The 13,365-nt window shown below is 42.7% G+C and overlaps 1 protein-coding gene across 24 annotated transcripts in view; it reads left to right on the forward strand.

Annotated features, from left to right (window-relative positions):
* The window catches only part of depdc5 (DEP domain containing 5, GATOR1 subcomplex subunit), a 236,158-nt gene that overhangs the window by 96,476 nt on the left and 126,317 nt on the right, over positions 1-13,365 (forward strand). For all 24 annotated transcript variants that reach the window (XR_011356326.1, XM_069933595.1, XM_069933598.1 and 21 more), the window contains 3 exons: positions 631-700; positions 3,908-3,980; positions 12,245-12,348. Coding sequence is in view for 23 of the 24 variants with exons in the window: in XM_069933595.1 (XP_069789696.1) it covers positions 631-700; positions 3,908-3,980; positions 12,245-12,348 (247 nt within the window). In the remaining variant the exon portion in view is untranslated. The remainder of the gene's footprint in view (positions 1-630; positions 701-3,907; positions 3,981-12,244; positions 12,349-13,365) is intronic.

A 13,365-nucleotide genomic window follows, 5' to 3' on the forward strand; every position in this document is an offset into this window, starting at 1 on the left:
CTGCACCTGTTTCCCAGGGAAGGAATAGCAAACACTAGAGGACATAAGTACAGAGTGAAGGGAGAGAAGTTTAGGGGAGACATCAAGGGTACGTTTCTTTTCATGCAGAGTTGTGGGTGCCTGAAATGGCATGCCGGGGGTGATGGTGGAGGCTGAAACATTAGGGGCATTTAAGCGACTCTTAGACAGACACATGGATGGAAAAGAAAGAGGGTTATGAGTGGGGAAGGTTTAGTTTTTTTTAAGGAATATATGGGTCAGCACAACATCAAGGACCAAAGGGCCTGTACTGTGGTGTAGTGTTCTGTAATACGTGAAACAAAGTTTTTCACTCTGCACGTGTCAATAAGGAATTTACTTCAGCTCTTCATCATCGATGGGGCTTCAACAGAAAGAAAGCAATTTGCTACCAACTCTCATAGTTATCGGATCGGTCATCACTGCCCAGATCCCAAAAATGGAATAAATATTAAGGAGGGAAGAAATAGACTTGTGTTTGATCCATTAATCTTAATCTACTCCCAATAGAAAAGAAAATCAGCGATATTGTAGTACAATTTTCAGCCATTATTTGAGTGTCCTGTCAAACAACATGGATTCAATCTAACTTTTTTTACTGTCTTAATTTAGGAGAAGAATTGCAGCCATGAAGTGACAGTGGTTTTGTTTTCCAGAACCTTCTACGATACCAAGTCAGCGGGTGAGTTTGTACTTTCACAAGTAGTGTCGGGTAATGATCACCTCAGTGGAACCAAAGAAATTGGAGGCCATTTGGCCCATCATGTCTATGCAATTGGAAGAGAGCTTTTCGGATGAATCCCACTGTACAGGATGAGATCTGTTGCCCAGCAGGTTACACCCCAACAAATACTTATCTGTGCATTTCTTACCTGCGCATTTCTGTTTCCCTTTCCAGGCTACTGACCAGCTTCTGGCAGAGAAAATGTTTCCTCCTCTCCCCTCTAATCTTTCTATACCCCAGTGTGTCTTTTTTAACCATTAAGCCATTGGAAATGTATTGTTCCTCTTTAATCTTTGTAAACCTCTCACAATATAATGCCCATCAGTTGAGTCTTCCCCCTAATCTAATCTTCATCTTGGCTACAATTGCACATTCCTGGTAGCAGCTTTATAAATCTCCTTCACACCCTCTCTGGTGCATTTGCATCTTTTCTGTACTGTGCATAGAACTGTACGTGGTATTGAAATTTTGGTCCAACTGACATTGTACACTGTTCATAAATCAAAACCTTGGTTAATAAAGACACATCTATTTTATTTTACAAAATCTTATTGATCTGTCCTGCTACCTGTAAACAACATTCATCCTTTGGTCCACTTCATTTGTCTTGATCAGTGGTTCTTAACCTTTTCTCCCCACTCACATTCCACCGTTACTGACCACAGAGTGCCTATGCCATAGAAGCTCTGTGGGTAGTGTGGGATTAGATTACTTAAGGTGGTAGGTGTGTGGGGAGAGAAAAGGTTGAAAACCACCGGTAGATGGTTGAAGACTGTGGTTTTTAACATCCTCAGATGTATTCAATCTGGCCTTGTGATTTACCCACTTTCAATTATTGTAAGCCCTTCATAATTCCCCTTTATCCCAGCCATTCCTCCTTCATTACAATATCAACTTCTTGTCCCTTTCATGACGACAGCCTTGAAATATTCGCCCACATCTCAGCTTCCACTGGGTTCTTTAATGTTTAGTTCGGCAACAGGCCCTTCTAACCCACAAGCCCATGCTGCCCAAATAAAACCATGTGATCAATTAATCTAGAATGTGGGAGAAAACTGGAGCACTTGGAGGAAGACACAGGGAGAACTTACAACTCCCTACAGACAGCGCAGAATTCAAACTTGGGTTGCTGGTGCATTATTAAATGCTGCTTGTCCCAAATCGGCACTCATCTTTTCTCAATTATCTTCTTGTACTTTATTAATATTAATGCCTTCCCTGCCTCTGCTATTTTAATTTTATCCCCACACTTTTCAGACTTTCTGCTGTGTAAAGCTCTCGGTGCCTCACATAAACTTTCCTTTTAAGATCCTACCCTCTTTCCATCTTGTTGCCCAGGGAACTCCGCATTGTCTACCATTTTCTTTGTCAGACACCTTTACCCTGAAGCTCCTTCAATACCTCCTGTTGCTCTAATTTACCATCAGGGAGCTAGTTCCAGCTCACTTCCTTAGTTGAGTGTGTTACAAACCCCAGAGGACCCAAAAACTAGCAGCAATAGATATTCACCAAGACAAATGGTTATTTAAACAAAAGTTGCTTTTAATTATCTTTAAACATGAAAATAGAATCAAACTTTAACTTATCACTATTAATTTACTTAACCTAACTTAACCCCCTTCTAATTCTAAGCGCATGTGTATATAATGTGTGTGTAAGGTCAGAAAAGTTATTTGGTTCACAGTTCAATCTCACTTCTCATTCCTCCAAGTTCACTGGTTGCAAGAAATTCTTATACTCTGCACAGAATTTAACATTTTTAAAGTTCACCAGGCTTTTGAGTTTGAAAGATAAATGGTTACCACTCAGGAAGGTTCTTGTTGGTTTTCAGAGAGAGCTTTGTTATTTCAGGATATCCACAACTGGTGTACTTCCATCAGCCACTCCAATGTCTTGTGACAAAACTTGCCCCTTCAGGGTTCTCCAGATGATAACCTCTTTCTTTCAAGTCACCACAGAGTTCCTTTTTGTTTCACTTATTCCGAGTGAAACATTAGACAGCCAGTCCTTTCCTCTTGCATGAACCAGAAGGGCTTTGTCCAGGCCATCTTCCAAAATGGGGCTTTCCACAAGTTTGCCAGCTTGTCCTGTTCCAATCCCAGCTGCTGTCTGCAGAACTGATCTCTGTGTGTGTCTCTCTCTCCTTCTCTCTCTCTCTGAGAGAAAGCCTGTTTGACTCTCTCTGCTTGGAAAACTACATGACCCTCTTAGAACATCTCCAGACAGAAGGTGGCTCTGACAAGATCTTTCAATTGTTGCTTTTTGTAAACAACAATCCATTAGTGAAGTTTCTTGAGCACTCTTCAAAGCTCTTGCAAAAGCTGTGAGGCCCCAATATGTCTAGCATGGGGCAGAGCTCCAGTATTTTAAATAAGATCTGTTTTAAAGTGTTTATATGTGACCTACTCTTAACAAACCTTTCCCAATTTATCTCCAAAACATATCTATATACTCTTGTCACAAGTGAAATTGGCTTTAACTCATTTCAGAATTTCATCTCTGATTTAGCCTCTTACTTAAGTGTGCTCATTGAAGCCTCTCAAAAACATGTTTAGCCCTGGAATTAACCCTAATTGTGCAGCTGCTAAGAATTTACAGTAAAAGAGCTAAAATCCGGACTTCTCGGGGACTGGGTTGGTCCAGATTCACAGGCAGTTACCTTTTAAGTTCAAATTTAAGGAGAATAAAGATGAGATGAACAGGTATATTTTGATACTTTATTAACAAAACATTTTTTTCTTATGAAATATAAAGTGAAGAAAAAAAATAAATATTTATTTGTTTATTTCTGTGACTTATGTGGCACTTGCGCATGCACACACGCACACAAAAGTCTGCTAAATTTTAAAAGTTTGAGAGTTTTCGAGGTCTGGATTCTCGGGTGGTCCAGATTTCTGACATTGGATTTTTGGACTTTTACTGTATTGCCATTCTGGACCTAAGCTATAGAGAAATTCATCATTGACTTATTTGGCCACTTCAGTTGACCAAATCTTGAAGGGTGGTCTTTCCTAATTGGAGGACTGAACTCTTCATCAAATAATGTATTTGTGTGGCGGTTCATAGACTTGGCTGCTTCAGCTCCTCTCTGTGATCACATCCTCCTGCTTCCACAAGATTGTATCTTGGCTGGTCTCTGTTGACCTCCACCTGTGTTGTTTACAGATGAATTTCCTGAGAGTCATCGATCCTCTATTCAGCAGGACCACGAGGAAAGGTTCTATGAAGACTTTTATAAGTAAGGATTTAATCTGATTGATTTTTTTTCCTCATTGTCGCCTATTCTTCTTAAAAATATAAAGATCCTCTAGAAAAATTGTCCAAAAGTATCTTTAAATATGTGAAGGCAATGTTCGCTGCTTTCAGTGAGAAACACAGTAGTTGTAGTGGGGGACGTGGAATTGACAAACTGATGAACAAATACTTTTGAGTCTGTTTTCACAAAGAAGGATCCAAATAACCTTCCAGAAATGCAAGGGCACCTAAAATCAAGCAAGGAAAGCAAACATTTCAGAATCAGGCCAAACTCTCCATCATATCCACTTTTCGCAGGGGCTGGTACCTCTGAGGTTCCCTGGTCTGTTCTTCCATTCTACCCACCCTTCTACCCCAAGGCGCCCCACAGTGTAATTGAATCCTGGATTTCCTCACCTCCAGATCACAATCAGTACAGATTAGCAAGAACATCTTCACCACAATCTCCATCAGCACCTGAGCACCACAAGGATCCATTCTTAACACTCTTCTCTACTCCTTTACACTTACAACTGCATGTTCAGTACGACAACACCTTGCGGATGATACCACTGGGCTGCATAAAAAGGGGCAATGAGTCAGCATATAGGAGGAGGATTGAAAACCTGGCTAAATGATGAGCTAACAACAGAGTGAAACAAAAGTCTGCAGATGCTGTGATTGTAGTAAAAACAGACAGAAACGCTGGAGGAACTCATCTGGTCTTTCAGCATCCACAGAAGGTAAAGATGTATTACTGGCGTTTCGGGCCTGAACCCTACTTCAAGGTATAAGCACAAAGCAGGTAGGCATCTCAATAAAGACTGAGAGAGAAAGGGGGAAGAATGGGAGGGTGAGGAGTCCAGACCAACAAACAAAAGGTGTTAATTGGATATGATAAAAGGAAAGAAGAGAATTGATTTTGGATCTGTGAAAGGAAACAGGAAAAGGGAAGAGAGAGAGGGAAACCGAACAAGAGGAAAGGAAACAAGGGGACAAAGATGGGGGGGTGGGATTTAATGGAAACAGGAGAAGTCGATGTTAATGCCATCCGGTTGGAGGGTACCCAAATGGAAGATGAGGTGTTGTTCCGACAGTTTGGTAATGGTCTCAGTCTGGCAGTGCATGAGATGTTAATGCCATCAACAACAATAACCTCTCACTCAATGTCACCAAAACCAAGAAGCTGATTATAGACTTTAGGAAGAGAAAACCAGAAATATACGACCCAGTGATCATTGGGGGATCAGACATGAAGAGGTGAGCAAAGTTAAATTCCTGGGAGTCACTATCTCAGAGGATCTTTCCTGGTCCCAGAATAATAATGTCATGGTGAAGAAAGCACATCAGCGCCTCCGCTTCATGAGTTTGCGGAAGTTTGGTATGAAATTGGAAAGCTTGGCAAACTTCTACAGATGTGTAATGAAAAGTGTGCTGACTGGCTGCATCACAGCCTGGTATGGGGGCACCAATACCTCTGAGTGGAAAGCCATTCAAAAGCCTTGCATAACCCAGTGTAGCTCAGGCAAAATTATCCCCATCTTTGAGAATATACACATGGAAATTTGCCATCAGAAAGTAGCAGCAATCATCAAGGATCCACACCACCCAGGACATGCTCTGTTCTCGCTGCTGCCATCAAGAGGTATCGGCACCACAAGACTCACATTACCAGGTTCAGGAGCAGCTGCTACCCCTCCCCCATCAGACTCCTCAACAACAAACTCAGTCAGAGACTCGTTTAAGGATTCTAACTTTGCATCTTATTTATTACTAATTTTTTTTCTGTTATTGCACAGTTTGTTTACATTTTTATTTACATTTCTCTCATTTGTATAAGTATCTTTTCTTGATTACAGTTTACACTACTGATAAGTAGAAATTCAGCCTGGCTCACAAGAGAAAGAATCTCAGGGTTGTATGTGATGTCATGCATGTTCTCTGACCATAAATCTGAATTTGAATTTGTACCTTGCTGAATGGGTGGAGGAGAACCGGTGGGTGTGGTATGTTTTAATTTTTCAGAACATCTTTCCAAGAGGTCTACGTAAGAATCACTGTGAATTCTTGAATTGAAAGGTCCTCTGCAAGTGGGGAAGTTATGACAACCATCCTTTCTGCTAGTCGAAAGCCTCTCAGCTGCCATCCTGAAGGAAGGGCCAAGCTGCAAAGAGCTGGCAATGTGATAAATAGCCCCATGGATTGGGCTGGTAGAAGTAGCATCTCCAGATGGAATTAAGGCTGGTGGGATCTGCTTCTGGCTTGCTGACCCAAAATAGAAGATGAGGATAAATGGATTCTTTTCTGAGTGGCAGGAGGAACTGATGAGATAACCACAGGGATCAGTGCCAGGACTCCCAACAACACTGGACAATAATTTTTTTCAAAAAGTTTGCTTCCTGAAAACAAAATGAGGATTATTAATGACAACTTCAAGATAAATGCAAAGATAATTTTAGATTTGCTGTATCACATAGGAAGTCAGAGAAGCATTAAATTAACTTTTATTGAATTTAGCATGTTTCATTGCATAATGCTGCTGGCAACATTGTGTAAATTCGACTAACTATAAAATGTTCTGCTGCTGAATTTAGTGTTGTACTCAGCCTCTGATGTCTCTCGTGTCAGTGTCCAACAATAGCCAGCCAGCATTGATGCATTCCAGTTGCCCTGATACCACTTTTCCATCGTCGCAATGTCCTGGTGAAATCTTTCACCATGTTCATTACTAACTGCACCAAGATTAGGGAAGAAATCCAAGTGTAAATGCAGAAAATGAATTTTCAATAACACATTCATGGTTTTGTATGCTTGAAGTAGACAAAATATGACAGGAAATCACAGAGGTTATAGCTTCTAGTCTGTGTTGAACTATTATTTTGCCTCATCCCTCAAATTGCACCTAGTCCATAGCCCTCCATACCCATCCCATCCATGAACCCCCATTCACCACTTCATCTGGCAGCTTGTTCCACACTCTCTGTGTGAAGTTGACCCTCATGTTCCCCCTAAACCTTTCCCCTTTCATTCTTAACATGTATCTCACCTACCCTCAGTGGATAAAAGCTTTCCTACATTTACTCCATCTATCCCCCTCATAATTTTAAATACCTCTATCAAATCTCCCCTCATTCTTCTACGCTCCCGGGAATAAAGTCCTAACCTGTTTAACCTTTCCCTGTAACTCACTTCCTGAAGACCCAGCAACATCCTAGTAAATCTACTGTGCACTCTTTCTATCTTATTGATTGTTGTTCCTGTAGTTAGATGACCAAAACTGCACACAATACTCAAAAATTCACCTCACCAATGTCTTATACAACTTTACCATAGCATCTTAGCTCTTATACTCAGTACTTTGAATTATGAAGGCCAATATGCCGAAAGCTCTTCTTACAACCCTATCTACCTGTGACACCACTTTCAGGGAGTTATGTATCTGTATTTCCAGATCCCTCTGTTGTACCGCACTCCTCAGTGCTCTACCATTTGCCATGCATGTCCTTTCTTGGTTTGTCCTTCCAAAATGCAATGCCTCACATTTGTCTGGATTAAATCCCACAGCCATTTTTCAGCCCATTTTTCCAACTGGTCCAGATCCCTCTGCAAGCTTTGAAAGTCTTCCTCATTGCCCACCACGACTCCAATCTTTGTGTCATCTGCAAACTTGCTGATCCAATTTACCATATTATCAACCAGATCATTGATATAGACAACAAACAACAATGGACCCAACACTGATCCCTGAGGCACACCACTAATCACAGGCCTCCAGGCTGAGAAGCTATCATCCACCACTACTCTCTGTCTTCTCCTGTCCAGTCATTGTCGAATCCAGGTCAGAACTTGACCATGAATACCAAGTGTCTGAACCTTCCTGACTAACCTCCCATGTGGAACGTTGTCAAGAACCTTACTCAAGTCCATATGGACAACATTCGCAGCCTTTGTCAACTTTCCTGGTAACCGCTTCAAAAATCTCAGATTCATTAAACACAACCTATCACGCACAAAGCCATGTTGACTATCCATAATCAGTCCTTGGCTGTCCAAATAATTGTATATCCAATCTCTTAGTAGTAGGTAAATTACTGGAAGGTGTTCTGATGTCAGGCTCACCAGCCTATAATTTCAAGAGTTATTTTTAAAGCCTTTTTTAAAACAACGGAACAACTTGAGCTATCCTCCAGTCCTCTGGCACCACACCCGTGGCTCAGGACATTTTAAATATTTCTGCCAGATCCTTTATCTTCTAAACTGACCTTAAGGTGAGTTTCATGATCAGCAACCCGAAATCCATAAAATACACCCAAAAGTGTTCAGAAACCAAAATCTTTGTTGTCCAGCGTTATCTGAATGATGCAAGATTGATCCATAAGGATGTACAGTGATATCTGAGTATGCATGTGCATCTGTCAATGAAGCAAGTGGTTAAGAAAGCAAATAACATGCTCTCCTTGGTGCAGGAACAGATACATGTTCCTGCAATTGTACACATTTGCAATGTGCCCCCTCTCTCTTTTGTGAGAGAGGGGGAACATCTTTAGTGTGTCTTTTTCATCTCATTATCTGAAGAAGAATGTTCTTGCTGTGGAGAATATACAGAGAAGGCACATCTATCTGATCCTTGGGATGGCAGGACTAATGTAAGAAGAGAGAGTGGGATGATTGGGCTTTTTTCATTAGCGATCAGATCGTAAGAAATGGGAGCAGCAGTCTGCCATCTGGCCCGTCGAACCTGCTCCACCATTCAATAAGGTCGTGGATGATTTGGCCGTGGACTGAGCACCACCTACCAGTCTTTTCCCCATAATTCACCAAAAATGCAAAAATCTATCTGTCTAAAATATATTTAATAAGGTTATATTTTGTATTTGTGTTTATTATATGCATGTGTGTTTGTGTATTTTATATATATATATATATATATATATATAGATGTATATTGTGTGTGAAATATTGTAACTGACTGCTACAAAGAAACACTCGCAGTGTGGGAGGTTAAGCTCTGAGATTTATTGAGGCTGGAAAGGCTCCTTTTATACAGTTGGAATTCCTGCCGTTTGTTTGATTGGCTGACATCAGCCACTTGAATAACAATAGCAGGCGGGAACATTCTTGCATGCGAATACCCTTCTTCCCAGCCTGTTATTGATCTGTTAGCTGGGCAGCTTGGCCATTTTAGGGCTGTTGGTCTTGTACTGCTCCAGCTTTCAACTGCACCAGCTCACTGTGTCAAGGGACATGTTACAGTGTGTTATGCTGCTGTTTCTTTCTTTGGCTTGGCTTCGCGGACGAAGATTTATGGAGGGGGTAAAAAGTCCATGTCAGCTGCAGGCTCGTTTGTGGCTGACAAGTCCGATGCGGGACAGGCAGACACGATTGCAGCGGTTGCAGGGGAAAATTGGTTGGGTGTTGGGTTTTTCCTCCTTTGCCTTTTGTCAGTGAGGTAGGCTCTGCGGTCTTCTTCAAAGGAGGTTGCTGCCCGCCAAACTGTGAGGCGCCAAGATGCACGGTTTGAGGCGTTATCAGCCCACTGGCGGTGGTCAATGTGGCAGGCACCAAGAGATTTCTTTAGGCAGTCCTTGTACCTTTTCTTTGGTGCACCTCTGTCACGGTGGCCAGTGGAGAGCTCGCCATATAACACGATCTTGGGAAGGCGATGGTCCTCCATTCTGGAGACGTGACCCATCCAGCGCAGCTGGATCTTCAGCAGCGTGGACTCGATGCTGTCGACCTCTGCCATCTCGAGTACTTCGACGTTAGGGATGTAAGCGCTCCAATGGATGTTGAGGATGGAGCGGAGACAACGCTGGTGGAAGCGTTCTAGGAGCCGTAGGTGGCTACCGCATGATGTGCTGACTCGGTCTCCGCGGTGGCAGGCCGCCACGAAATGCGTGTGTGTGTGTGTCCACCTGTATATGTTTTTGTTATTTACACATATACATACCCCTTCCCCCCCCCCCCCCCCCCCACCAACACACACACATCCCCACCCCCTTTCGATTATCCAAAATGGTTGGGTCCAGGCCGATGTCAGACAAACATTTTTTTGGTTAACTGGTCATTTTTTTAAAACAGCCCAGTGCCAACAGCAAATCACTTATATCAATGTTTAAACAACAAACAAGGGGAGGCTTTTTAAGCATTAAAATAATGTTTAATTCTCACCAAAAAAATGCTGCCTGCAACACCTCCACCAATCATCGACACCTCCAAACTGCAGCTGCCAATCCCTGACATGTCTCCAACACTGCTGTTGATTCCTGGGGAGACTTCCCAGGCCGGTGGAACACTCACTGGCTAGTCAGTGGACTCCTGTCTCCCCATCACTGGAGCTCCCAAGTCCTGACTCCGATTCCTCCCCTAGGCCTACTACACAAGCATACCAGGGAGTCTGGTGTGTGTATGGGATAGTAGGCTGGGGGAGGGGGTTCAGAGTCGGCGATGGGAGCTGTGGTGAGCAGAGGAAGGAGGGGAGGGAATGGCATGGAGTCCAAGGTCCCCGCTCCTACCCAGGAGACCACTCTCCTCGATGATGCCAGGACAAGGGATTCTTCTGACCGCTTGCGGCTCGGAGATTGTGGCAGACAGTTTGAAAGGGAGAGTTGGAGAGAAAAGTCAATAGGGGAAGGTAAAGAAGAAATGGAAAGAGAGAGGGGAGGGAGTTACCTGAAACGAGGACAATCGTCATTCTAATTTCATGTTGGGTGAAATTTTTTTCAGCCTGTGAGGCCAATTCAGATCCAAAAAAATTTCAGATAAATGAGGATTTTGGATTTGTTTCGGATTTCCTCATTTATCCAAAATTTTTTTAAATTTAAGAAATTTCAGATAATCGGAGTTGTACCATGTGCGTGTGCATATTTTACATATATAAAAAATTTGACTATTGCACTCGTAAATACGGTGTGTGTACTTTTTGATTAATGAAACTGATGCAAATTAGCAGTTTAAAAACTACATACATTAATAAATATTATGTACATGCATTTCTTAATATTTATATCAAACTTTTATAACAAAATGTGAACATAAGAGTAAAAAGGTGTGTGTAATTTCTTTTTCAAGTCTTGAAGCTCTCAAACACCTGCAGTTTATCGAATAAGCAGGTTTGACCACCATGTGGCTATCGGGTAACCTCGGTCTGAGATGTCTAAAATTCTGTATATGTCTGAAATACTGATGGAATACCATGGGGTTCAGTGCTTGGACCCCAGCAATTCAGGATATGTGTTAGTCATTTAGATGACCGAAGTAAATGAAATGTGTTTGCAGATACTATAAAGATAGATGAGAGGATGAACTGTGGGGAAAATTCTTCAACCAATGAATGATAAACCCGTAGAATTCTGTACATTTTGAGGTCTAATCATTGAATATATTCAACAAGGATTGGGATGTACAGCCAGTCCCCAGGTTAAGAACCTTTTGACTTATGGACAACTCGTACTTATGAACAGACTGCGTGACTTCCTTGTGGATTAGCTTGAGTAAGGAGAATGCCATCCGCTATTTTAACTCTGATCATGTTGCCGTTAACACTGTGTTGAGCATGCCTACTTCAAGAAATTGGCTCCAGTAGTTTTATGTGCATAGAAAAGTAAAATATATACTATGACAAACATTTGACTGACGCTAAATAAGAACTGTGTGCACCTGTTCCGACTTGCCTACAAATTCAACTTAAAGACAGATCTCAATTGTAACCCAGGGACTCCCCTGTAATTTGAATGGTTTAAGAGACCAAAGGATATTGGAAGCAGGAAAGGATATTGAATTTGAATGATCTGCCACGATTACAGGTCGAATGGTCAGTTACCGGTCCTATTTTCTGGTTTATCTGCCCAGAATCAGCATTAGTGCTGGTCTCGAGTGATTCCACATAGTTGATTGCCGAGTGTGGAATTTGTCTTGTGAGGGTGATTGTTAAAAAATTCAGTGTGGGAGAGAATCTCGCTGAGAAGTACAAGATTATGATAAATCCACAGTAGGTGGATAATGCCATCATTAGGTGACTGAAGCACAGTTTAACACTGAGTATCCCATTACTGTTGGTCTTGGTGTGTGGCCATTGGGTGAAGATAAACCTGGAAGCCACAATCTGGGTGGATGCGTTCTCTCCTAATGTCTCTTTTAAATCGAATGTTGATGCTTTTCATGCAAATAATCCAGAGTCTACCTTTGTGAATGATCTCCTCAGTCAGTGGTGATTTAGTTTAATTTTGTCTCTTTGTTTTCTAACCGTTGCTTTTCCACTTTCCAAAGAGTTGTAGCTCAGAATGAAAGGCGGGAAGAGTGGACGTCACTACTTACAATGATTAAAAAGCTCTTCATCCAGTATCCAGTGCTCGTGCGATTGCAAGAAGCAGGTAACGATTTGAATTGGGGACAATAACTCCACAACTGCTGTTTTCAGTGGGAACATTTCCAGACTAACAGGGGCATGCAGTCCAATCTTGAAACTGCATGTCGAGTACCCATGACCTAAACCTAGAGTCACTTTTCCATTCATTTATAATCTAACTTCTGAGAAGTCCTTACATACTTAGAATATAAGAAATAGGAGCAGGGGTAGGCCATCCGAGTCAGTTCTGCCATTCTCTGAGATCATGGCTGATCTGATGATCGGCTTATCTTCACTAACTGCCTTTTTCCCCACATCCCTTCATTCCCTACTATGTAAAAATCTATCCTACCTTGTCTTAAAAAATATATTTACTGAGGTCGCCTCCATGGCTTCAATGGGCAGCAAATTTTACAGATTTACCACCTTCTATCCTCCTCATCTCCGTCCTAAATATCCTACCCTGAATCTTGAGGCTATGTCCCCCATTTTTGGTCTCCCCCACCAATGGAAACAACTTACCATAAATGTTTGAGTATAATGTGAAAAATTTGAGCTCAAAGTGGGGGCAGGGTCTCATTATACACGAGGTTTAATATTAAAAAGTTTTTCTGCCAGATTTAACGATAAGCAAGATTATCAGCAGCCGCCTTCATTGACGGCAACACGACTCGGGGGGGGGGGGGGGCGGGGTGAGGGGGAGAGATGGCAGCGCAACTCGGGCGGGCAAGGGGGGGAGAGACACCAGTGCGACTTTGGCAGGTGAGGGGAGAGAGAGAGAGATGCCAGCGCAAGTCAGGCAGGCGAGGGGGGGGGGGAGACGGCAGCGCGAATCAGGTGTGTGGGGGGGGGGGGGAGAGAGACGCCAGCGTGAATCGGGCGGGCAAGGGGGGAGAGACAGCAGCACGACTCGGACAGGCAAGGAGGGAGAGATGCCAGCACGACTCGGGTGGGGGAGGGGTGAGAGACGGCAGAGCGACTGGTGGGTGAAGGGGGGAGAGAGAGACGCCAGCGTGACTCGGGCGGGCAAGGGGAGGGGGGT

Source organism: Narcine bancroftii, chromosome 4 (assembly GCF_036971445.1).
Source record: "Narcine bancroftii isolate sNarBan1 chromosome 4, sNarBan1.hap1, whole genome shotgun sequence".
Classification (NCBI taxonomy): domain Eukaryota; kingdom Metazoa; phylum Chordata; class Chondrichthyes; order Torpediniformes; family Narcinidae; genus Narcine; species Narcine bancroftii.